This window comes from Mytilus edulis, chromosome 14 (assembly GCF_963676685.1).
Source record: "Mytilus edulis chromosome 14, xbMytEdul2.2, whole genome shotgun sequence".
NCBI classification, from domain to species: Eukaryota; Metazoa; Mollusca; class Bivalvia; order Mytilida; family Mytilidae; genus Mytilus; species Mytilus edulis.
The window spans coordinates 40,156,091-40,181,758 of NC_092357.1; the positions used below are offsets into that span (position 1 = coordinate 40,156,091).

At 31.4% G+C, this 25,668-nt stretch overlaps 1 protein-coding gene across 1 annotated transcript; it reads left to right on the top strand.

Moving 5' to 3' along the window:
* Nucleotides 1-218: 218 nt before the first annotated feature.
* On the top strand, nucleotides 219-25,668 carry LOC139503637 (glyoxal reductase-like). Its single transcript, XM_071293458.1, has 9 exons — nucleotides 219-339; nucleotides 4,919-4,991; nucleotides 5,870-6,051; nucleotides 8,863-8,991; nucleotides 9,903-10,010; nucleotides 12,633-12,851; nucleotides 13,549-13,696; nucleotides 14,998-15,097; nucleotides 23,254-25,668. The coding sequence occupies exons 3-8, from the start codon at nucleotides 5,897-5,899 to the stop codon at nucleotides 15,061-15,063; spliced, it is 825 nt and encodes a 274-aa protein (XP_071149559.1). The 5' UTR covers nucleotides 219-339; nucleotides 4,919-4,991; nucleotides 5,870-5,896; the 3' UTR covers nucleotides 15,064-15,097; nucleotides 23,254-25,668.

Here is a 25,668-nt window from a genome sequence, read left to right on the forward strand (position 1 = left end):
ACTGATGCCGGAGTGGTTACATGAATGTAATCTAGAGTGAAGCGAGGCTTTTGCTGTAGGATTTCCTCTTCTTACAAGAATATTTATTTCGAATATTACTGGCGACGATTTGTTACAATTTTCCGACATCTTTTTGTCGCTATCGGTGGTGATCCATTAATGGAAAAGATATATATATATGGGATAAAAATAAACATTACATCTTAGTTCCTGTCCCCACTACTCATGCTGCCTTTCAAAAATTGTCACCAAGTATTATTAGAATTTAATTTACTATCATTCTGTCCGTGGGATTTGGTTTCCAGGAAAGAAAAGCCTAACAATGCAATCATGTGTATGGTATGTTAAAAAAAATCCGAAGACACTTCTTTTATTTGAAAAATATCGCCCCACACATGCACAGCTCAAACTTTTTAGGCACTCACCTACGGGTACATTTAAAATGTAACAATACAAAAAAGATAAAGTTACAGCGGAGACTAATTATTCACATTTATTGGCTTCTTTTCGAGAATAATTTGTAATATTGTTTTATCTAAACGAATATTATTTTTTATAATCAAGTCATCATGGTCATTGGTCAACAGGTCAGGAATAACCACCAATTGGTGGATTATACCTCAATTGACGTATAATCCACCAATTGACGTATAATGGTATAGACCAATTGGTGTATAATTCTTTGTTTTTCAAAAGAAATTATTCTATCAAAATGGAGCATTGTTTTCTTAAAACCATATTATTGTATGAAAACTTGTCAAACATTCCTAGTTTAGTATAGTGACATAACATATTGCATTTAATCAATAATTGTATTTGCAGTTTCTTCTATTGTTATCTTGTCAATTCTTGATTGGCAAATTTACCTGTAATCATCTGTCAATGGACATCATTACTGTTTGCAGTCATGCGATCATGAGTACAACTCCACAGGTGAATGGAGCTCTATGTTAATAACTTGACTTTCATTATTAAAAGTCAATCATGGTCAATAGTACAAATGTTTCAACAAAAGAATTGCTGTACACATGCATTCTCAAGAGATGCAGCAGGCTTTGTCAAAACTGAAACTCTCAGAGGACTCAATAAGGGTCATAAAATAGGTTGCAAGTTGCAAAATCATGCTCCTATCGCACACTAGCATTTTATTACAAAAAAATTGCATTATACGTCAATTGGTCTTTACCAATATACCTCAATTGGTGGATTATACGTCAATTGAGGTATAATCCACCAATTGGTGGTTATTCCTGACCTGGTCAATATAAAACATATATTTTGATTTTGTTTCTTTCTGATTTTTAGCATGTTTAATTGCTAAATAGCTTTTAATTGTAAGTTTTCTATTGTCTTGATTGTCAATTTGCATCTCAATGAACAACTGGTTCTTGTCATTATCAGATAAGTGTGAAAGCCATTACAACGCTTATAGAACCTCAGGGTTTAGCTTCAACTATGGGTATAACATCTATTATTATACCTTACATATATTTTAAACAATTCTATTGGGTGAAACGGTATCACGTGACATGGAATAATTCAGTTGTTTTTCATTCAATTGCAAGGAAGGACGAATAACCCTAAAAATTTGCACCAGCGGTGAATAACCCTATTATTCACCGGTGAATAACCTTTTCAGTTTGTTGATTTGTACTTGAGTTACCTCCCATGAAAATGACGTCACAGACGTAAATAAACAAAATGGCAGCGTGCACGTTACACTGGAAGCCCACCGAGAGAAATGGAAATAAGGCAGTGGTCATGAATAGAGTGCCAGCAGCCGTGTCTCTTATAAACGGTCCTTTTCAGGGCCATCAATATTTTACAAAAAGATTCTACCTTTGTTGTACATTCGAGAAATTCTAGAACACAAAGCCGTAAAGGTATTTTCAGCTTGTGTGTTTGTGTTGACTGTTGTGTAAAGTCTAAAGAAGTGTTCGAAAGGCCTTTCCAATGTTAGTTCGGTATAATAAAGCAATTGTGGCCCCTTAGAGTCGATGAATATCCAAAATTGTCAACCCTTAAAAGTTATTTCACTTCGGGCTGCGCCCTCAATGAAATAACCTTCTCGTGTTGACAATTTTGGATATTCACCTCTTCAACGGGCCATAATTGTATATGGTTTTACCTACCATGCCTACTGGCTATCCTTCTGGATATCATGGATATTGCGGACTAATGTACATCTTGTATATATTTACAGATTTGAATCTGTCTGCCTTTTCACTTTGGCAGTGTCTGCACGTACCTTGTGGGTACGAAAAGTCAAATTGCCGTTCTAGGCTGTGCGTCCATCATCCGGTTTTCTATTAAAATGCAATCGGATCGGGAACGAAACGTGAAATCTATAGGGAAATTATCGATAATATGGGGATTTCGTGTAGAATGAGTGAAGAGTATGAAAAATAATATTTTCAAATTGTATTTATTAAATAATGATACATAATAAACATTGCAAAATTTAATGCACAATGATGGAAAATGAAACTGTACAGTCCCTGTTAAAGAAAAACATGATAGAAATTAATACTATTATAAAATTTAAATGAAAATTTAAAGAATAACATTTTAATCATGTTAATAATTTAGAAATACATGTATACCCATACATGTATGATATTTTAAAATAATCTTTAAGTAAATTGTAATTTTACAGAAACTGAAATTTGAAAATATATAAAACTACTAAAATTAAATCTTGAGTTTATAAAAATTAAAAAAGCAAGTAATAATATCAATTTAAACCAATTATAAAAGACTTTAATTTTTGTGCTCCCGGTTCTTCTTTTCTCTTCGGCTGCTATAGACTCCGAATTTCTTTTATACAATTGTATGAACAAACGATGAAATTTAACGCCTGATAGTTCTGTAAAAATTTTTCGAATTCACGATAAGTCTGAAATGTCTTCCCTACAGTTATAATATCACTCTCTTCCATTTTAAGAATATTTACTAACTGAGAAAAAAACTGTTCACTTACCTATATGTGTATATTTATAAAAATTCTTAGTAGTTTTAATCAATTTATTCACTAATTGCAACAAATTCTGTATATATTTCATGCTTCATTCCCGATCCGACGGCATTTTATTATAAAACCGGATGTGGGTACGCAGAGCTCCAGATCTATAAGAATTCACAAATTGGGTTTTTTACCCACCATTTTCTTATATAATTGGGTGATAAAGTTTTTTAATTACATTATCAATTCCAATTCACCCATCATGTTAATATCAAATTGGGTTTTTCACCACCAAGCTCCTGAATGTATTGGGTTTTTTCATCAACACAATATTGAATATTTAGGCAATATCAACCCCAGATTTTTTTCCATCTTAAATATGTTTCTTTCTTTGTTTAGCTGTTTTATTTGGTTTAGGGTTAGGGTAAGGGTTATTTGCTAGCTGTTTTATTTGGTTTATTCACTGAGGAGCAATTGTAGGTTTAATTTGTGTCCCGTTCCAAACCTTCTGCCAGTTTTGTATTTTCTCACAAAAACGGATATGTGTATTCACAGGCACTCGTCTTACACCTTTATATAATAAATTCTGAGACCAGTGCCTGTGTGTGTATTCATTAATTAACCGTAAAATGAAAGAAAAAAAAATACTACATAAACTCTAATTATACTTGAATGATTTTGGTTTATTCAATTTATATAAATCTGGGTTTAGTTGTCTTTTATTAGACCTTTTGGTTTCTCATGCTTTATCATGTCATAATTGATTTGGCCTTTCACTTTTTCCAACTGATTTCGTTTTTGACGAAACCCCGTGTTTATTAGCAATGTTCTCGTTAGAAGGTACGCACACACGCTCGTGCTTTCGATGGACGCTTCCTAAAACACTGGCTGAGTCTTGTTATCATAACTTTCCCTCAGCTTTTCAAAAGAAGCAGAAAACATGCTTCTATTTAATATTTTTACCGGACATTCACTTTCATTTTAATTCAATGTATGTTATGATAAATCTCGAGCAATGCAAAAAAAATATGACTACAAGCTAATTGGATAAACGCAGAGAAGACCGAAATGTTTTCAAAAACATGTGTACCTATTGCCTATTGAACAACGGAAAACTCCAACAGCTACTTGATGTGGGGATCTATTTTTTAGAACGAAAGGAAATTTCCAATCAAAAATATTATAAACATAGATTTACGCGACGACTGTAAACAGATAAGGGTAAATAACGCAAACAGTAGCCAATTAAAGGGTTGAGAACTCATGGTTTGGGCATATAATTGGGTTTTCCTTTGAAATAATTGGGTTATTGAACCCTGCAATGGGCAATTGCATTGGGTTTTTTATTATTTGTATTGCTTGATCACGCAAATACGCAGCTTATCTGGAGCTCTGGGTACGGGAAGCCTAGAACGGCGATGTCAACAATGTTTTCTATTCTAAGTTCAACTCACAAAACTCACAAATATAAAAATAATATAGTATTGTGCTACTTTAAATGGAAGAAGAGGAATATCAGTTGTAAATACAGGAGGGTTGTAATGCCCTTTGCTGCCACAGGTCTTTGATTTTTTTTGTCCCCAATAACAACATGAACAAGCATATATATATGTTATTTTTCTCTAATAACATTAACCCTATAGAGTTATATCCTTGACTGTTTAACGTGATTCGTCATAATTAGTGGACTTTTTTTATCATCTAAAAGAAAGTGTACATTTTATCATCATGCACCAAAAAATTACTGTAATGTCATTTGTCAAGAATTTTACTGTCTTGACTGTTATTCATCATGAAGGTTCCCCCATTATGACCCTTATTCAGTGAGGAACCTAAGACTGTATATATATATCACAAGAATATTATCACCATGATTATTTAACATTTTGCTAGAAACATGTTTAATTACAAAGAATTTGGTTGATTCATTTTACTTCATAAATTTTGTTCATGCAGAAATGGGAAAGGCACTTAATAAAGGTTAATGGATGTATAACAGCTGAATAGTACAGAGAAACAACACACAACAGTAAGTATTCTGAAGAATGTGTTAAACTTTTTCTTATTTGATGTTTTAACATGGTTAACTTCTAAACGTGAATGCACGGAAATGTGAGGAATGCATTACTTATAACCCAGCAACAAAGTAAAGCCAGTGTATTCAAGGTTTTTGTCTTATAATTTTAGTTTTGCATAGTACAACAAGACAACATAAGATCATGTGAGCTATTTACAAAATTGAAAAATCATGCAAAACAGCTAAACAAAGCATTATGCACATACTAAAACCTATAATAGTCATGTACGTTGTACAAAACCAACAAGATAGTAATTAATTGGTCATCATCATGATCATGGTCTATGAAAGTTTTAATAGATTGAAAATGACAAGCACACTGTTTGGACACCAACATACAAGCAATTTTAAAGTACCAAAATCTAAAGACAACATATGAAATACTTAGGAATTTTATGATGATTATCATTTTTCTTCATCATGTTCATTGCATATTTTGAGGCATTAATCATTTTTCCAGGATAGAAATACAAAATATCTTGTTTTCAGCATGTTCAGTATGCATAGTTTCTCAGTATGTCTTCAGCTGAGGATATTCTTTTTTGCATTATTATTGTCATTGCTTTAACACAATATTCCTATTATATAATTATGATACTGACTCAATTTTATTTTAAACCAAACTAGTTTCAAAATGATCAAATAATATCCATTATACTTAAAATTGGTGACAACTTAAAAAGGCAGAATGTTATAGTATTGCATTTAAGTATCAATGGTATCACAAAAACAAGAATAAAGTAAACAAAAGGTAGTCATGGTAGTTGAATGCACAGTGAAAAGAAGAAAGAAAATTGTTACAGGTCTGAATTTTCTGACTTTCATTTTAGACATTAAGTTTTGAAGCAGTGGTGACCATGGCAACCAATATTGACTCTGTTATCAATTTAAATGATGGAATTGCAATGCCTCTATTTGGTCTGGGAACAGCATGGACGAATGAGTGTTCACAAGCAGTTTCATATGCCATTGAACAGGGATACAGAATGATTGATACTGCTCAGAGATATGGGTAAAACATACAAAACAATTATTTAAAGACAAAAACAACTCTTGAGATATGCCCCAGAAAAATAATTATTGTTGAGCTGTTGTTTCTTTTAATTCATATATGGGTAAGGAATAAAAATTAAAGGGGATGAACTTGTTTCAGAAAGGAAGATTTATATATATACTAGAACACACCCATGATATCGCGGGTCAGTGACTGAATTAAAGTTTATAACTATGTGTAATTAAGCCTTATTTTAGCCTGGATTTCTAGTATGTGTATTGTCACCTGATAAAGTCATGCTGATGCACAGTTTTTTTCTGCTTTCAAAATCTTTCTGTTCGAACCTGTCCACCTGGAACTTATCAATTATTGGTAATATTAATTATCATATACTTAGAGAAAATAACATATATTTCTTACAGGTTGCACTTTGTAAATACAGCTGTTTCTCAAAACACGCCTCTTTTGGGGAGATCTTGAATATTCATAGAAAATTAATTTTGTTTACATACTGGTTCCCAGTTATGCTCTCTCTGTTCAAACTCACATTGTTTACATTGAAATCTGTGGTAACCTGTTAGTATAAACTCTGAGAAGTTCAGGGCATATAAACGTTGAAAATATGCCGCACAACCCTATATTTTAACCTTTGACAAAAATTGTGGTTTCAATTCTAGGATAAGATTTTTTTCAAAACTTCGTAAAAGTGATACAGTTTTAGCCGTAAAAGGAGTTCCTATGGGAAATTGCATTGTCAATATTTACAGAAATGCAATCTACATACAGTATGATAACAGCATTAAATCAACATGAATTCCTTATTTTTCCAAAATGGTGTTTTAAGCGGGCTGATATGAAAAATTTATCACATGCTTCCATTATTATCACATGCATTTCCATAGAGATTAATACATGGCCTTTTCCATATCGGCCCGGTGTCATATGGTATTTTGAACCCCATGGTAAATTGACCCTGGGGTAAAAATACCGCTATGGTAAATTGAACCCCCCCCCCCCCCCCCCCCCCCTTGTATGGAAAATTGAACCCCCATGGTAAATTGAACCCCCCTGTTTTTTTCATCCTAGTTGATTATTAGAACATTATACATTATTCTAAAGCTTATCATAGATTAAAAACTCATTCATACAAGAAGGAGAGGTACATTTTCCATGATTGATTAAAAGAAATATCTTTGCTTGGTATAAGTGCTCTGAAGTCTTTACCAACAAAATTTCATTCAAAATACTTATTGACACATTATAACTAGACCATATGAAGCTTGAATGTTTTAATGATTTGTAATTAGAACATATATATATATATATATATAAGGGTAATTTTGATTTTTCATGGTAAAAAAGGGGGAGGGGGTCAAAATACCATGGCAAAGTAAAATTTTCAAAATATCTTTTCTCGCAAGTTTAATACCTACAAACTACTTATTGGTGTTTTTTTACTTCATAAAAGAGTTAGAATTGCCAGAATTTCTAAAATTAAAGGCCTATAGTAGGGGGTTCAATATACCGCAGGGGGGTCAAAATACCATGGCAAAGTAAAATTTTCAAAATATCTTTTCCAGCAAGTTTAATACATACAAACTACTTATTGGTGTATTTTTACTACATAAAAGAGTAAGTTACTTTAAAATTGTTGACTTTTCCAAACAGTGTTTATTATGTATATTGTTGAACTATTTTTTTATCGTCCATATTTATATATATCATACTGCTGTTTTCCTTTTCTTTTTAGGCATACGCTAGAAAGATTTCATATCAAATTTACTACATTTGGGGTCCGATGTCCGTGGAACTTTTCACTCTCTGAACTTCTATTTGAGAACCACGTAAAAGGATCAATAAACTAATCTTTTATTTTTCTCCATTGTTGAAGCTTATGATAAAAAGATCATAACATGTCATTTTTCATATCGCATGTATTATCAGCCCTCAGTCAATATCAGCCCTCGAGCCCTGCGGCTCTTGGGCTAATATTAAAACCTAGGGCTGATAATATATGCGATATGAAAAATGTCATGTAATAATCTGATATTATTTTATCAACAGCATTGTCCTATATTAGTTATAAATAAAGTTGAGTTCTTTGATTCGTCGTTTTATTGTCATGCGGCTAACAAATTGGAAACTGTACCTATACCCCTTAATTTAAGTCTAGATTTTTGGTATTCGTATTGCCATCTTATAATGTCTTGCTAATTAAAATACTACAATATGAAACAATGTGACAATAATTGAATTTAGTAGTGTCAACCCTGTGATTATGACCCTTGTATATAGCAAATCCTAAATACACCATTTTGTGGTGGGCCTGTCTGATGCGTAACGTACATATAAGATAATAGGTGAATATACTATTGGTATCGGTATCAGATTCGACCCAGAACTTGTTAATTTTTGTCAATATTAATTATGTGGAAAAGAAAAGAGTCTCGAGTGGTGTAATTTTTAATCAACACCATTGTCCTATATTAGCTATATATAAAGTTGAATTCTTTGATTTGTCGTTTTTACCCAATGAAGGCTAACAAATTGGACCTTGTTATTTAGTATTATAGATTGGGATGAAAATTATTTAGCTTACCTGCTAACCATTAAAAAAATTATCTTGAGACCATAACAAGTATTAGTAAAATAAGTCAATTACCGCTAAGATAACTAAATACATGACATATAGGACAAATACTAGTTTTGTAAGTACCCTGTGAAAAACTAATTTTTTTCCAAGATATCGTCTTCTCATTACAGTGTCCATACCTCCAAATAGGCATTCATCGAGTTCAAACTAAATGAACCATTTTTTTTTCATTACAGGAATGAGAAAGATGTTGGTAAAGGCATAGCTATGAGTGGTAAAGATAGGAAAGATCTATTTATAGTAACAAAGCAATGGCAGAATGGACATGATGCCTGTGTTCAAGGTTTACAGAGAAGTTTAGTTCGGTAAAGACTTCATGAATGTTGTGTCAATGATGATATTTATGCGACATCTCCTTATTTTATATTATTATGATATAAAACACAGGGTTCTCACTTAATTAAAATTATTTGGTCTCGTGCATCATTTTGAAACTGGTGAGTGCAGAGATGCATCAAGATTGTAAAATATTGTAATAACTTGGTTTTGGCACTCATATCATCATGTGATAGCAAAAGTTGAAAATTGTCTGAAGGTTATGTGATTTCTTGCTCTTTTTAGTCATGGGAGAATAGTCATGGGAGACTGAAGTAATGAAAAATTTGGTGATAACATTTCTTCTTTTACTGTTGAACTTGCCATGGTAAAAAATGATGAGTCCCTGGACTCACTTTCATAAAGCCTTAGTGAGAACCCTAATTTCTGACATTATTTGTTGATCTAAGCATTCTGGCAATTGGCATTTAGTAGAGTCATTCAAACTACTAAGTTGAAAATAAACTAACAATTCCATGGCTAAAAAAGAAAAAAGACCAACATACAAACAATAGTACACAAAACACAACATGGAAAACTAAAGACTGAGCAACACGAACCCCACCAAAAACTGGGAGTGATCTCAGGTGCATGTTCTGGTAGGGCCCACATGTGGCACCCATACAAAGTGAATTAATTATTACAGTTGAATTTAAGATAAAAAATAAATGGGTTTTATATACCTGTTCAAAGGGATATAACCCATTATATTTTTACTAGAGACCTCAATAATAAAAAGACATATCAACCATTGTCCACCAGAATTAAATCCACCTTTCTGCTATATTTACGAAATGTTTACCAACCAACATATCTTTTCATCAGGTCTAATTTTGACATCTACTTTCATGACTTAAAGAGTTTTATTCATGCCTTATATTTTTGGAATTTTTACTTTCAGATTAGATACAGATTATATAGATCTGTTTCTGATTCATGGACCAAGAGAGGGGAGGAATGTAGAGACGTATAAAGCCATGTTGGAACTGAAGAAACAAGGTTTGGTCAGGTGATCTGTTGTTTGAAATACTTAGGATATTAGGTTAAGACTGGGTTAGGGTTAAGGTTAGTTTTAGGGTAAGGGTAAGGGTTAGGGTGGATTATGGTTAAGGCTAAGGTTAGGGTTGAGACCAGTTATAAAATTTGTCACTTGGAAATTTCATAAAGTATAAAAATTATACATTGGATATATCTTGAATCTTTTAAATATATATAGTCTTTTATCTGAGGTCCTAAGTCACAATTGATCTCTATAAAGGGTAAAGCCCCCTTTCGATTTAAGAATGACTGCAATGCTTGGCCCATTTTATAAGGTCAACGAAAACCAAAGTGGTTTAAAGACCAGTATTAGTAAACTAGGAGATATGCTCACACATTCACATTTCCATGTCAACCTAATTTGGCATGCTATAAATTCAGAAATTATTGTGTGCATTTATTATTGCGAACTTTGAAGAAAGGACAAAAATGTAAGATTATTTATTGCGGTTTGAGGATAACACAATAACTTCAAAATCAGATATTTTATCAGAGATTATAATGTGAGTTTTCATTATTGTAATACACAGAAGGGCACATTTATTGCACTAAAAAAAACTCAACAATTTCTGAATTTACAGTATATTAAAAAGAAGTTCATATAAAGTAATGAATGTGCATACTAAGTTTTAACTTTAACATCTTTGTAGCTAACTAATGTAAAACAACTTTTATTTGTGGGGTACTGATTATCACTGTTACATGGATGGCTTTATCCACACATTTAAATGTGCAACAAAATATTTCAACTATAATCCATTTCAAAACATTGAAAGATCCCAATGTAAGGTTGACTACATGGATGTAGCCATAATCAAGAGAAAAAAATAAAATATCATCAAACCTATAATGAACTGTACATACAGCTTCTGACATGATGTTACAAATTTAATCTTAAAAAAACCTAAACTGTTCGACTTTTTAATCATTTAATTCTCATGAAAAATTAGTTTTGATTGATGGAAGTCATGATCATATGAAAAGAAAAATAATAATAATTTCATATTTATTCATTTCATACGAACTAATTCAAAGTACATTTGAAGTAATTTTTATGCCCCACCTATGATAGTAGAGGGGCATTATGTTTTCTGGTCTGTGGCTCCGTTCGTTCGTTCGTTCATTCGTTCGTTCGTCCCGCTTCAGGTTAAAGTTTTTGGTCGAGGTAGTTTTTGATGAAGTTGAAGTCCAATCAACTTGAAACTTAGTATATATGTTCCTTATTATATGATCTTTCTAATTTTAATGTCAAATTAAAGTTCTGACCCCAATTTCACGGTCCACTGAACATAGAAAATGATAGTGCGAGTGGGGCATCCGTGTACTGGGGACACATTCTTGTTTATGCAACTGTTTTCTTTAAGTGACATGTTAACAAATGGTTAATGTCCCTATTAACACCTTTAATGATTGTTAATTAGTTGATCATTCAATCTCAGATATATATTAAAGTGTCATCACCTTTGCAACAAATTAAAAAAAAAATTGTTATTCTTATAATTTCAGAAATATTGTACATGAACTTGTAATTGTAAATTTATCCTGACTTTGCTCACACAATAAAAGTCTGAATAGCAGACATTCGTTACTGTCGATTTTAGCATGAGCAACCTACAAGTGATTGAAATTCTTTTTAAGTAAAGATTGCAAAATCAAAACCTTATGGGACTGGCTTGATATCTTTTAAAAATGTTCCAAGGCTAACGACTACCTTTATTGATACACAAAATTTAGTGCATTGTTCATAACATTCTATACATTGATCCTATCCATGAACATTTCCAGAATTTATTCATGTAATATATGCTCAGATATTCAAGGCATAAAATAATATTTCACTTGTCAAGATAATTACTTAACTTTTGCAAGGTGCAGGAATCTAATATCTTCTAAAGTAGAATGATGTCATTGGTAAGATCTTGAAAAAAATTGGAGTTATCTTCCTTTGTCTAGAATTGCTGATAAATCTACTACAACCAATGCAATATTTGATTATACATATCGATAACAAATTGAAGCAATCGTTACCTTTCAGTGCTTGATTGAATATTGGATATTTATCAATAGAATATTAACCTAACCACACAAAAAAAAGGACAGCATGGGGCTATCAAAGCATTTTCATCTAAAGACATTACCAACAACTATATACTGGCTAATTCCACTCACAGACTCTCACATGAAATTTCACCTCAAATTAGATTATACATGAAACTCACATGAATTCTTTAAATGAAGTTATTCAAATAAATTACTTTTAAATTTTCAAATTTATCAAAATCATGTAAAATATAATTAATTTTTTTACATGTTCATGTAAAAGTCATGTGAAAATTTCATGTGAGATCATGTGAATCTCAATTCAAGAGAAATTCAAATGAACATTTCAATGTGAGGTTCATGTATAAGCTCATATGAGGTGATTCTCACATAAAAATATTAATGTGAATTGCATATGAGATTCAGGTGAAATTCAGGTGAAGAAATTTTAACTGTTATTCACTCATGTCAACATTGTAAAAATTTAAGAGATTATCAAAAGTTCTCCGTTAACACTAGTGAGTTTACACCATTATACATTTCTATTTTCCAGGTCAGTTGGGGTTTCCAATTTCAACATTCATCACTTAGAAGGTCTAAGAATTGCAGGATTACCAACTCCATCAGTTAATCAGATTGAACTACATCCATGGCTTCAGCCAAGGGAGATAATTGATTATTGTAAAAAACATAACATAACTGTTATGGGTTATTCCCCTTTAGTGAAAAGCAAAATGTTAAAAAATCAACAAATCTGTGATCTTGCTAAAAGGTAAGTTAGGGCAGTTCCATAAAAGCATACATGGGACCCAGGGAAGGCAACTTAAATTTGCCACCATGGGTGGGTGAAACAAATTATGTTGAATGGGCTTTAAATGTGGGCAGGACTTTAAAATTGCTTCAATGGATGGTCACTGTGTTTTTAAAGTGCCTTCCAAGGGTGCCATGTATGTTTTTATAGAACAGCCCTTATTAAGCATCATATTTTTTTGCAGTAGATGAATTTTAACAGTCAATACAATTAAACAAATTTCATACAATTTTGATTAACTCCTTCATTTTCTTGAACACTAAGTAAGTTCAAACAATTATTTTAGATTTAAATTTTTTTTAAATTTCCAAGTAAAACATTTACATTAGTATTGATTTCACAATTTGCCTAAAACTGTTTGACCATTCATGAATTTATGAACTATTTAAGACCTAGTCATACAGCCTATTGGTTATCTAAGCAATTTCCTTTAACTTTACCTTCTCAGAAAATTAAGTTAAGGACATTGGTACTTTTTACACAAATGACTTTCAAAACTTCCTGTTTACAAAAATTTTCGGACAGGGGTATCATCAGTGAGCAGTAGCTTGCAGTTTCACTTGCTTTATTTTGCGTAAATAATGATTTAATCATAAAATGAAATATAATAATCATGAAAATTTTGTCAATTTTTTACTAATACATAAATTCGTTATAGGTACAATAAGACAACTGCACAGATTTTAATACGATGGAGTGTGCAGCACGGATATATTACAATACCAAAGTCTTCCAAACCTAACAGAATCAAAGAAAATATGCAAGTTTTTGATTGGATGTTGAGTGAAGATGACATGGACTATCTTGTAAGGATTATCTTTATATCAAAATAAGTGTGCATGCTAATGCCAAAATCTTCTAGTGTTTCATGAATTTGATAATTTACTGCCTTAGCAGAGGGTGCATGAAGTTTTACCTTGTTTGTCTGTCCGTGGGTATGTCACAAAATTAGTTTCTGTTCTTTAACCTTGCCTCAACCAAATGTTATGAAACTTGTACGCAATGCTTATTACCACAAAACATAGATAAATTTTGAATTGGGTGGTGTCACTTTTAACTTTCTAGAGTTATGCCCCTTTACAAATGAAAAAATGCTGAATTTTTGTTTCCTATCTCTAAATTTAGTTTGCCACAACCAATCGTTATGAATCTAATATATAATGCTTCTTTTCAATAAACATAGATTAAGTTTGAATTTTGGTGGGTTAACTTTCACTGTTCTAGAGTTGTGCCCCTTTGTGATGTTATATATATGAAAGTTGGGCATCGTCTGTGTCCCATTGACACATTCCCAAGTTATTATTTAAGTAATGGATAAGGTTAGTTCTTATTTTTCATCATCCAGTTAGGTATAGAAATTACAGATTATGTATATTTGAAGTATTTTCTAGCAACTTTTAACAATCAGAAATTAATGCGTGGAGAGAATGGTTTCTAAGGTCATATTATATGGAAACTTTTCCAGTTAACTTGTGGCTAACGAAATATATATATCTGTTGATAGTAGCATTGCACAAATTTTCAGATTGATATTTTTTTCCCATGTAAATGTAGTTTGAAACAATTTGCCTAGTATAAAGTTTCTGGTTTGTTGTTTCTAAAGGTTCCTTATATATGTGAAATATGTATCTACATATATATATATATACATGAATTGATGCATCATATTCCTTTCTTTTTAATACATAAAATCACAAATATACTGAACTCAGAAGAAAATTCAAAACAAAAAGTTCCTAATCAAATTTTCTTATGTGGAAAATGATGGATTAAATCTGGTTTTATAGCTAGCTAAACCTCACACCTGTATAAATAATAACACCAGAATGAAATTAAAATTTAGATGTTATCTCCTGTTACTTCTGCTTACTTTATCACTCCACCAATAAAAAATGGCTGCCGTAATATCCAAGAGTGCTAAAACTGGCATTAAAACAACAACAATCAATCATTCAATGAAAATGGTGAAAATGCTTGAATCATCATTGTTATGGAAATGTTAATTCAGGACTAGATAATTTCAATTATTTTTTTATCTAATGACTAATTTTCAGTACACTTATACTTTTTGTGATCAAAGTTACCATCTTTTCATTTTATGTTGTAGGATCAAAATAATGTTGAAGAGATAAGGTGTGCCTGGGATGCAATCAACTCAGAATGGCATGGATGAAAATCATTCAGAAGTATTATGCATGGTCATGATGGTAGGTTTGTTTTAAGATATTCTAATATGACGTGCTTCTTTCGCTTTGTAAACAACACCGTGATAAAATTCTCGATATATCTATACTTAGCGCAGACTCCAAGATGTACATAAATGGCTGTTTAAATATGCCTCCAACGTTAATCCACATGTATCGTAACCTATGTGTAAACGATTGTGGATTTCGCTGTGTCAACAATTACAATTGAATAAAAACCCTACAGAACATTTATTCTGATTCTGACGCATAACAAAAAGAATTTACACATTTAGAGAACGGAAAAATGGACAAAAACAAAATAAATTAAAATTCCGCGAAATTCCAGTAATGATTTTGGCACATTAACGTCATTTCAAAACATGACGTCATACGAATGAAAACGTCAAAGCTGAAGGTTTTTCTATTGCGTTTACCTTCTAAACTCGGATACAATTGCATTAAAATAAAGTATTGAGGTAGGTGTTGCTTGTTTTCTGTTCTATTGCATTATTCGCACATTTACTAATTTCAGCAAGTCAACATGGCGGCTCCTTGGTTACAACATGTCAACAGTGAATTTAACGGTAGCTTACGATAAAAAAAATGTAAATTTAAAATTGCAAATGTTGGGTTTACTGAGAAGTAAAAAAAGTAATCACATTTTTTTTTCTAGCGGTTAGTTAAGAAATCATTCATGCAGGTTTATTAGATTTGTTTTACATTTATCGAACAGTGGGTAAAATAGAACAGCCACACACACGGTATACCCATCATCGCTTCAGTTTTTTAATGATCGTATTTGTCCTATTAGAATCGAAATAATTCATGGAAGCCATAGATTTGTTGTAAATTTACACATGGCCTGGGCCGTGATATTCGTTAATTTTATCCCTCGCTAACGCTCAGGATAAAATTCGAATATCACGGCCCAGGCCATGTGTAAATTTCCAACAAATCTATGTCTTCCATGAATTTTTTCTTAAATATACTACAGATTCATTAATATTCGTTGGATATCAATTTTTATTAATTTTGTGGGTACAGAGTAACCAAGAATCGAATGTTTAATGAATTACAAATTTCCCAAAGGATATATGTAGACTTTACCAAAACCACAAAATTTAATATCCACGAACATATAAGTTTTCCTCAATCCATGAAAATTGGTTCCCACTAAAATGAGTGACTCCACAGTATACAGTAAAATCTTGTCAGCTCAAAAACAGACAGCACAGTGATATTCAAGTCAACTAAAGACTATATTAACTAAAGAAGAGTGTGAAAACAATCAAGGGAGGCAACTACAATTTGCACATAGTAGAACCAGTATTATTTGTATATATTGATAAATGAGATTTGGTATGAGTGCCAATGTGACAACTCTCGTTCCAAGTCACAATTTGTAAAAAAACAAACATAAAAAACTATTATAGTTAAAAAAACTTCAAAATGGAGCCTTGGCTCACAACAAACAGCAAGTGATAAAGGGCCCCAAGAATGACAAGAATTAAACCATTCAAATGGGAAACCAATGGTATAATCTATATAAAAAACGAGAAATGAGAAACACTTGTAAATCAACAAACGCTAACCACTGAACATCAGATTCCTGTATATCTGGATTATCTTGATATCATGCTTTGTGCTAGTGGACATCAATTAAATTCAGCATATAAGATCTAGATGGTTGATAACAAACAGGTCTCACCATCTTCAATCAATAAAAAAATATATTGATTAGCATATGCAGGTCAATCAGCATGGTGAAGACATTTAATCTTGCTGCAATTTTTGTGAAACAATGATACATATTAATCAAAATTTACATTCTTAACTATATTATCATACCACAGAGCTCAAGTTATTCAAAAAATTAAAGATCATTCATCAAAACTCAACTCCATCAAAGGAGAAAATTAATAGAAATTACTGAAATATAAGGTAAGGACCACAACCAGTACGAAATAAGTAGTAGGATTCCACCTAGACACTAGTAGGAATGAAGTAGGATTCTACCTAGAATCAAAGATTCCATATAGAAAGTAGGCGTACATGGCATGCATGGAAAATGAACAAAATTTTGACTGGATTTTTTTATATTCCTACTACAAAATCCTACTACCGAGGTCTGTATGGATTTTTTTCTGTTTTGAAAATCTGATTTGATTATGAATTTTCCTATTATATGTACAAGATTCCTACCAGAATTAATTTATAAATTCCTACCAGAAAATCTTTCTACCCGTAAAGTGAACATGAACTAGATTCCTGTTTGCTAATGACACACATTTTGCAGTGTTAAATGCAAGCAAGTTCCAGTTCACAAATTCAAAAGTTGGAGGGGAAAAGAATGAAAATTTGTGTTGGAACATAATGCAGCAAGCTAGGGTCACACAATTTCAATATAGAAATTTAAGAACATATGGCCTATATAGACTGAAGTTAATTCTTATACATTCAAAATGATTTTTATACGACCGCAAAAATTGAAATTTTTTTTGTTGTATATTGGTATCACGTTGGCGTAGTCGTCTGCGTCGTCGTCCGAATACTTTTATTTTTGGCACTCTAACTTTAGTAAAAGTGAAAAGAAATCTATGAAATTTTAACACAAGGTTTATGACCACAAAAGGAAGGTTGGGATTGATTTTGGGAGTTTTTGTCCCAACATTTTAGGAAGTAAGGGCCAAAAAGGGCCCACATAAGCATTTTCTTGGTTTTCGCACTATAACTTTAGTTTAAGTAAATAGAAATCTATGAAATTTTGACACAAGGTTTATGACCACAAAGGGAAGGTTGGGATTGATTTTGGGAGTTTTGGTTCTAACTGTTTAGGAATTAGGGGCCAAAAAGGGCCAAAATAAGCATTATTCTTGGTTTTCGCACAATAACTTTAGTATAAGTAAATAGAAATCAATGAAATTTAAAGACAAAGTTTATGACCACAAAAGGAAGGTTGGGATTGATTTTGGGAGTTGAGGTCCCAACAGTTTAGGAATGAGGGGCCAAAAGGGGCCCAAATAAGCATTTTTCTTGGTTTACGCACCATAACTTGAGTATAAGTCAATAGAAATCTATGAAATTTATGACCATAAAAGGAAGGTTGGGATTGATTTTGGGAGTTTTGGTCCCAACAGTTTAGGAATAAGGGGCCCAAAGGGTCCAAAATTAAACTTTGTTTGATTTCATCAAAAATTGAATAATTGGGGTTCTTTGATATGCCAAATCTAACTGTGTAAGTAGATTCTTAATTTTTGGTCTCGTTTTCAAATTGGTCTACATTAAGGTCCAAAGGGTCCAAAATTAAACTTAGTTTGATTTTAACAAAAATTGAATCCTTGGGGTTCTTTGATATGCTGAATCTAAAAATGTACTTAGATTTTTTTATTATTGGCACAGTTTTCAGGTTGGTCCAAATCAGGGTCCAAAATTAAACTTTGTTTGATTTCATCAAAAACTGAATAATTGAGGTTCTTTGATATGCCAAATCTAACTGTGTATGTAGATTCTTAATTTTTGGTCCTGTTTTCAAATTGGTCTACATTAAAGTCCAAAGGGTCCAAAATTAAACTAAGTTTGATTTAAAAAAAAATTGAATTCTTGGGCTTCTTTGATATGCTGAATCTAAACATGTACTTAGATTTTTGATTATGAGCCCATTTTTCAAGTTGGTCCAAATCAGGATCCAAAATTATTATATTAAGTATTGTGGAATAGCAAGAAATTTTCAATTGCACAGTATTCAGCAATAGCAAGAACTCTACAATTGCACAGTATTGTGCAATAGCAAGAAAATTTCAATTGCACAGTATTGCACTATAGCAAGAAATCTTCAATTGCACAGTATTGTGCAATAGCAAATATTTTCAATTTCACAGTATTGGGCAATAGCAAGAAATATCTAATTGCACAATATTGTGCAAGAGCAAGAAATTTTCAATTGAAGTTATCTTTCTTTGTACAGAATAGTAGTTGAATCAACTTAAATCATTGTTTTATACAATATACAATGTATATTCACTTTTACTACCAACTGATAAATTAAAACAATCTTTACCATTCAGTGATAACAAGCACTTTTTTAACATTTTAATATTTTATAATGTATTTAAATGAGTAGTTATTGTTGCAAACTCCATTAGAAATTGGAATTGAGATCAGTTTTGGAATAGGGAAAGGGGGATGTGAAAACAAAATTGGGGGGGGGGGGGGTTCAATTTATCTCATTTCAGATTTCATAAATAAAAAGAATTTTTTTTTGAGAGGATTAATATTCAACAGCATTGTGAATTGCTCAAAGGCAAAACAAAATTTTTAAGTTCATTAGACCACATTCATTCTGTGTCAGAAACCTATGCTGTGTCAACTATTTAATCACAATCCAAATTTAGAGCTGAATCCAGCTTGAATGTTGTGTCCATACTTGCCCAACCGTTCAGGGTTCAACCTCTGCGGTAGTATAAAGCTGCGCCCTGCTGAGCATCTGGTTTTATCTGCCTGCCAAAAAAAATTAGTAATCAATTAATTCAGCAATAGTGCATAATTTTATACATTATTTGTTCATAACTCTTTATTTCATCTAGGCATATTTTGGTTTATCTGCATGTTTATGTATAACACAGTTTCTAGCTTGCATATATTGCAGTTTCCCTATACATTTCAAAGGTCCAATTTTTATACGACCGCAAAAATTTTAATTTTTTGGTCGTATACTGCTATCACGTTGGCGTCGTCGTCGTCGTCGTCGTCTGCGTCGTCGTCGTCCGAATACTTTTAGTTTTCGCACTCTAACTTTAGTAAAAGTGAATAGAAATCAATGAAATTTTAACACAAGGTTTATGACCACAAAAGGAAGGTTGGGATTGATTTTGGGTGTTTTGGTCCCAACATGTTAGGAATTAGGGGCCAAAAAGGGCCCAAATAAGCATTTTCTTGGTTTTCGCACTATAACTTAAGTTTAAGTGAATAGAAATCTATGAAATTTTGACACAAGGTTTATGACCACAAAAGGACGGTTGGGATTGATTTTGGGAGTTTTGGTTCCAACAGTTTAGGAATTAAGGGCCAAAAAAGGGCCCAAATAAGCATTATTCTTGGTTTTCGCACAATAACTTTAGTATAAGAAAATAGAAATCAATGAAATTTAAACACAAGGTTTATGACCACAAAAGAAAGGTTGGGATTGATTTTTGGAGTTGAGGTCACAACAGTTTATGAATTAGGGGCCAAAAGGGGGCCCAAATAAGCATTATTTTTGGTTTTTGTACCATAACTTTAGTATAAGTAAATAGAAATCTATGAAATTTAAACACAAGGTTTATGACCATAAAAGGAAGGTTGTGTTTGATTTTGGGAGTTTTGGTCCCAGCAGTTTAGGAATAAGGGGCCCAAAGGGTCCAAAATTGAACTTTGTGTGATTTCATAAAAAATTGAATAATTGGGGTTCTTTGATATGCCGAATCTAACTATGTATGTAGATTCTTAATTTTTGGTCCCGTTTTCAAATTGGTCTACATTAAGGTCCAAAGGGTCCAAAATTAAACTTAGTTTGATTTTAACAAAAATTGATTCCTGGGGGTTCTTTGATATGCTGAATTTAAAAATGTACTTAGATTTTTAATTATTGGCCTAGTTTTCAAGTTGGTCCAAATGGGGGTCCAAAATTAAACTTTGTTTGATTTCATCAAAAATTGAATAAATGGGTTCTATGACATGCCAATTCTAACTGTGTATGTAGATTCTTAATTTTTGGTCCTGTTTTCAAATTGGTCTACATTAAGGTCCAAAGGGTCCAAAATTAAACTAAGTTTGATTTTAACAAAAATTAAATTCTTGGGCTTATTTGATATGCTTTATCTAAACATGTACTTTGATTTTTGATTATGGGCCCAGTTTTTTCAAGTTGGTCCAAATCAGGATTCCATATCAAGTATTGTGCAATAGCAAGAAATTTTCAATTGCACAGTATTGCACAATAGCAAGAAATATCTAATTGCACAATATTGTGCAATAGCAATTAATTTTCAATTGGAGTTATCTTTCTTTGTATAGAATAGTAGTTGATAATATATGTTGGAAATTTGCCAGACATGACTATGATGTCATTTTCTATTTTTATTTGCCAATAACTTTATGTAAATAACTTCATTGGAAATTTGCCAATATAAAATGTTGCTGATGAAGCTTTTTTTCCTTATCTTATCTAAAATGTTTTTAGATAATGTATGTTGGACATTTGCCAGACATGACTATGATGTCATTTTCTATTTTTATTTGCCAATAACTTTATGTAAATAACTTCATTGGAAATTTGCCAATATAAAATGTTGTTGATGAAGTTTTTTTTATTGTTTTATACAATAAACAATGTATATTCACTTTTACTACCAACCAATCTTTACCATTCAGTGATAACAAGCACTTTATTTTACATTTTAATATTTTATGATGTATTTAAAAGAGTAGTTATTGTTGCAAACTCCATTAGAAATTTGAATTGATATCAGTTTTGGAAAAAAAAAGGGGGGGGGTTAATTTTTTCTCATTTCAGATTTCATAAATAAAAAGAAAATTTCTTCAAACATTTTTTTGAGAGGATTAATATTCAACAGCATAGTGAATTGCTCAAAGGCAAAACAAAATTTTTAAGTTCATTAGACCACATTCATTCTGTGTCAGAAACCTATGCTGTGTCAACTATTTAATTTTAGATTAAAATAAGTTTGAAGAAGAAATCTTTAATTGATTTGTAAAATCTTGACATTTGTTTTGTGTAAAAAAAAACATATAATGTCAAAAATTTGATCACAATCCAAATTCAGAGCTGTATCACGCTTGAATGTTTTGTCCATACTTGCCCCAACTGTTCAGGGTTCGACCTCTGCGGTCGTATAAAGCTGCGCCCTGTGGAGCACCTGGTTAAAAAATGAATTTATTCTATGAATTTCCTTTGTTCTTTATGTTGAGATTCAAACTAAGATCATTGACCCAGTTGTGTATTTGTGAATATACACTTACATTTTGTATATTTTTAGATTCCTACCAGAAAATATTTTTTCTGGGTGGAATTTTGAAAAATTCCTACCAGGTTTTCTAGAAGGAATTTTATTTTCCTACCAAATTATTCCTGCTATTTTGCATATTCCTGGTAGGAATATACAATGATCTTAGTTTGAATCTCAACATAAAGAACAAAGGAAATTCATAGAATAAATTCATTTTTTAACCAGGTGCTCCGCAGGGCGCAGCTTTATACGACCGCAGAGGTCGAACCCTGAACAGTTGGGGCAAGTATGGACAAAACATTCAAGCGTGATACAGCTCTGAATTTGGATTGTGATCAAATTTTTGACATTATATGGTTTTTTTTACACAAAACAAATGTCAAGATTTTACAAATCAATTAAAGATTTCTTCTTCAAACTTATTTTAATCTAAAATTAAATAGTTGACACAGCATAGGTTTCTGACACAGAATGAATGTGGTCTAATGAACTTAAAAATATACAATATTCCTACTAAGAAATTCCTGCTAATTTAAATTTTTCGGCTATTTTCGGTGTGGATTCCTATTACTGTCCGACTAGAATAACACTCTTTTCTTGAAGGAATTCAAAGCAATATTCCTACTTTATTCCATGTACATTCCATATGGAATATTTCATACAGGAATTTGTCTCAACACATGGGGAATGTTAAGTCACTGAACTAAAAAACAAAATATTTTGGCACATGAATAATTGTAAGAATTGCTTTATGACATGATTCAACAACTTCATATTTACTGATTTTATATTAAACCCTACCAATGATGGAACCTTCATGACAAATGAAGGTAAAAAGTCCGTAACTTTAGGTGTACTAAGGACGTTAAATTATCATATCTTTATGATGATAAAAAAAAAATTGGCTGATTTGAGAAATCACACTAAATTTTGTCCAAAAATAACAGTTTCTAATAGTTATTTCAGACCTCTGCCCAATCACAATAAGGATTAAATTGACGAATTTGACAATAAATGGTAGTCTAAAATGGTTTTTCTGACTGTGCAAGGGCTGTATAGCCAGTCAAGGTCGTTAAAAACTTCCATTTGTTGTTTGACAACTGACTGTACAGAACATTCCTACCTTCATGGCTTATGTGCTTTCTTCTTCATTTTTTATAACTTTTTTTACAGATCTGTTTTTAACACACAATTGTGCTACATATAGAACAGGGAACATTTTGAAAAACCTGATGCAATAAAAGAGTTTGACTGGACCAAAGATCAACAAAGTTAAGATTCTTACCTACTTGTTGTAAATGGACCAAAGACCACCAAAGACAATATTCTTATCTCCTCATTGATGTATTTTGACAATGAATTTCAAACTGTAACATTGAATTGCTTTTTTGTTAATATAAAACATTTTTCCTTTTTAATTGCTTTGAGAAGCTATACAAATATTTTGCATGTTCTAATATGTACTGTAAAATTCATAAGTTTAGCCATTTTGTAAATGTTGTGAAGATGGAAACTTTTTTTTATATTGTTTTTTTTTTTAACATTTGAATCTCTATATTTGAAGTATATATGTACTTTGAATCCAATTGATTTCATATTTGTATATGTATTTGCATGTGTATCTGTAGTTAAACATTAGGAAGTGGTGTGGTAGTATAAAGTCAAGAACTTTATAAGAAATTCAGTTGTAATGATAAAGTGAAAAAAGAAATCTTTTATTAAAGGTTGTACATAACACAACAGGGAGATAACTAAAAAAAAACAGCTGAATAGCTGAATGTTTTTAATCACATTCTAATGTTAAGGAGTTATTTATTTAAGAATTCATTGATCAAAATAAGTGTATGTTAAACTGCTCTATCATGTATATATCCAATGAAATTTTACGGTAACCAATGGGATTCAATTTTTAGTGAAATCTTTATTTTTTTTATAAAAGAGTAAAAGTAAATATTTTATCAAAATTTTATGAAAATAACATGAGCCAAAATATAAAACGCTTTCTGCCCCTTTGCTTTTGGTTCTGTTGTTTGCATTGTCTGTCTAATTGTGTACCTCAACTGTGTACCAGAGGTCTTCCAATGGTTTTCACTTAGTGACTCAATCTTTTTGTTCGATATACATTGATTATTACCATTATAATGTCTTATAGTGTGTTCTTGCCTTTTGTGTAAAATTACTTCTTTCTGTCATTTTGTAGACAGGGCAATTCATGTAGTCATTATGACCAAACATATCTAGTCTGTTTTTACCATGTAGTATTGTGTATTTTTTTTATTTTTTTGCAGTGTTTATTGCCCCTTGAGAATCCTCTGACTTCTTCATATTTGTTTTATTTTATTTTTTGTTCCTTACATCCTAAACAAGTTTCTTGTTGGTTATTGCTTTTGGCATTTCCTACCCAAATCTTGCTTTTTTTTTAAATTTTAAGTATAATTGCATTAACTAAAGAATATGTCTACCTTTTGCTACTAAAAAGGGCCATTGAGGTCAACCAGACATAACGTTAAGCACATAATATGCTCAAATTTTTCAATTAAAAAACAAAACTGAATATTATTTTCATATTTAATCATTAACACAATTTATTTGCCCCCTTTGATACAGTTTTCTGATAGATGCATAAATATTACATGTATTAATTTATTTGATGTAAATATTGACATCTCTACATTTTTGATTTTCTGCCTTCAAAATATGAGAGGACCATAGATACTAACACCCTAAATATTGGGTGACATATAGGGATCTACAATACATGAATAGTTCATCATATTGTGGCTAGGATAAGTTGAAAATATCCATGGTCAAAAGTGTGGATTTCTTTTATTTTGGGTAAGAGTTTTCTATGTTAAGGGAAAATACTCTATAATTTAAGGGGCATTAAGATTTCCATCATACAAAAGATGGATGGAGTGAAAGTTATGAAAAATAAAAAAAAGTCTTGAACACTGTCCACCAAAAAGTATTGATTTTTTATTTTTTTTGGGTTGTTTTATTTTAATGTTTTATTGATTTTAATGGTTTCTATTTTGAATTGTTACCCTCATATACCATATTCATAAGCATGTATCATAAAATTGTGTGTGGCTTAAATTGTCAAGGAAGATTTTTTTCACCACAAATATACTGCTCATTTGAATACATTTTACAAGTCAATGAAATGGGAATAATGAAGACAGTAAAATACTTAGCTGCCCATGTCAGACTGCTACAGTCAAACTGTGCACAAAACCCATGGCAATCAACATGATTAACACTGTATACAATACTTTTAAGTGAAGAGATCAAACAACTTGCTTTTTTCCTCTTGTTTGTTTCTTTTTTGTTTACATGACTGTATCATTTATCTTTTTAATGTTGTTCTTATAATCTTAGTTATATTTACATTTTTATAAGAAGACATACTTTTTATGTCAATTTTTTCAATTGAATTACATACAATTATTATATTAGTTGTCAGTCAATATCTATGCATGTATGAAGTGTTGTTCTTTGCTAACACATTTATTTAATCCATTTGAATCTCCATTATCTTTGATTTAAAATGTATTATGAAACATTAAAAATAAACTGATTTTTTTATAT

Coding starts and splice junctions, on each gene's coding strand:
- LOC139503637 (XM_071293458.1), top strand. CDS start 5,897: ATGGCAACCAATATTGACTCTGTTATCAATTTAAATGATGGAATTGCA. Junction 6,052..8,862: donor GATACTGCTCAGAGATATGG/GTAAAACATACA, acceptor TTTTCATTACAG/GAATGAGAAAGATGTTGGTA. Junction 10,011..12,632: donor AAGAAACAAGGTTTGGTCAG/GTGATCTGTTGT, acceptor TCTATTTTCCAG/GTCAGTTGGGGTTTCCAATT.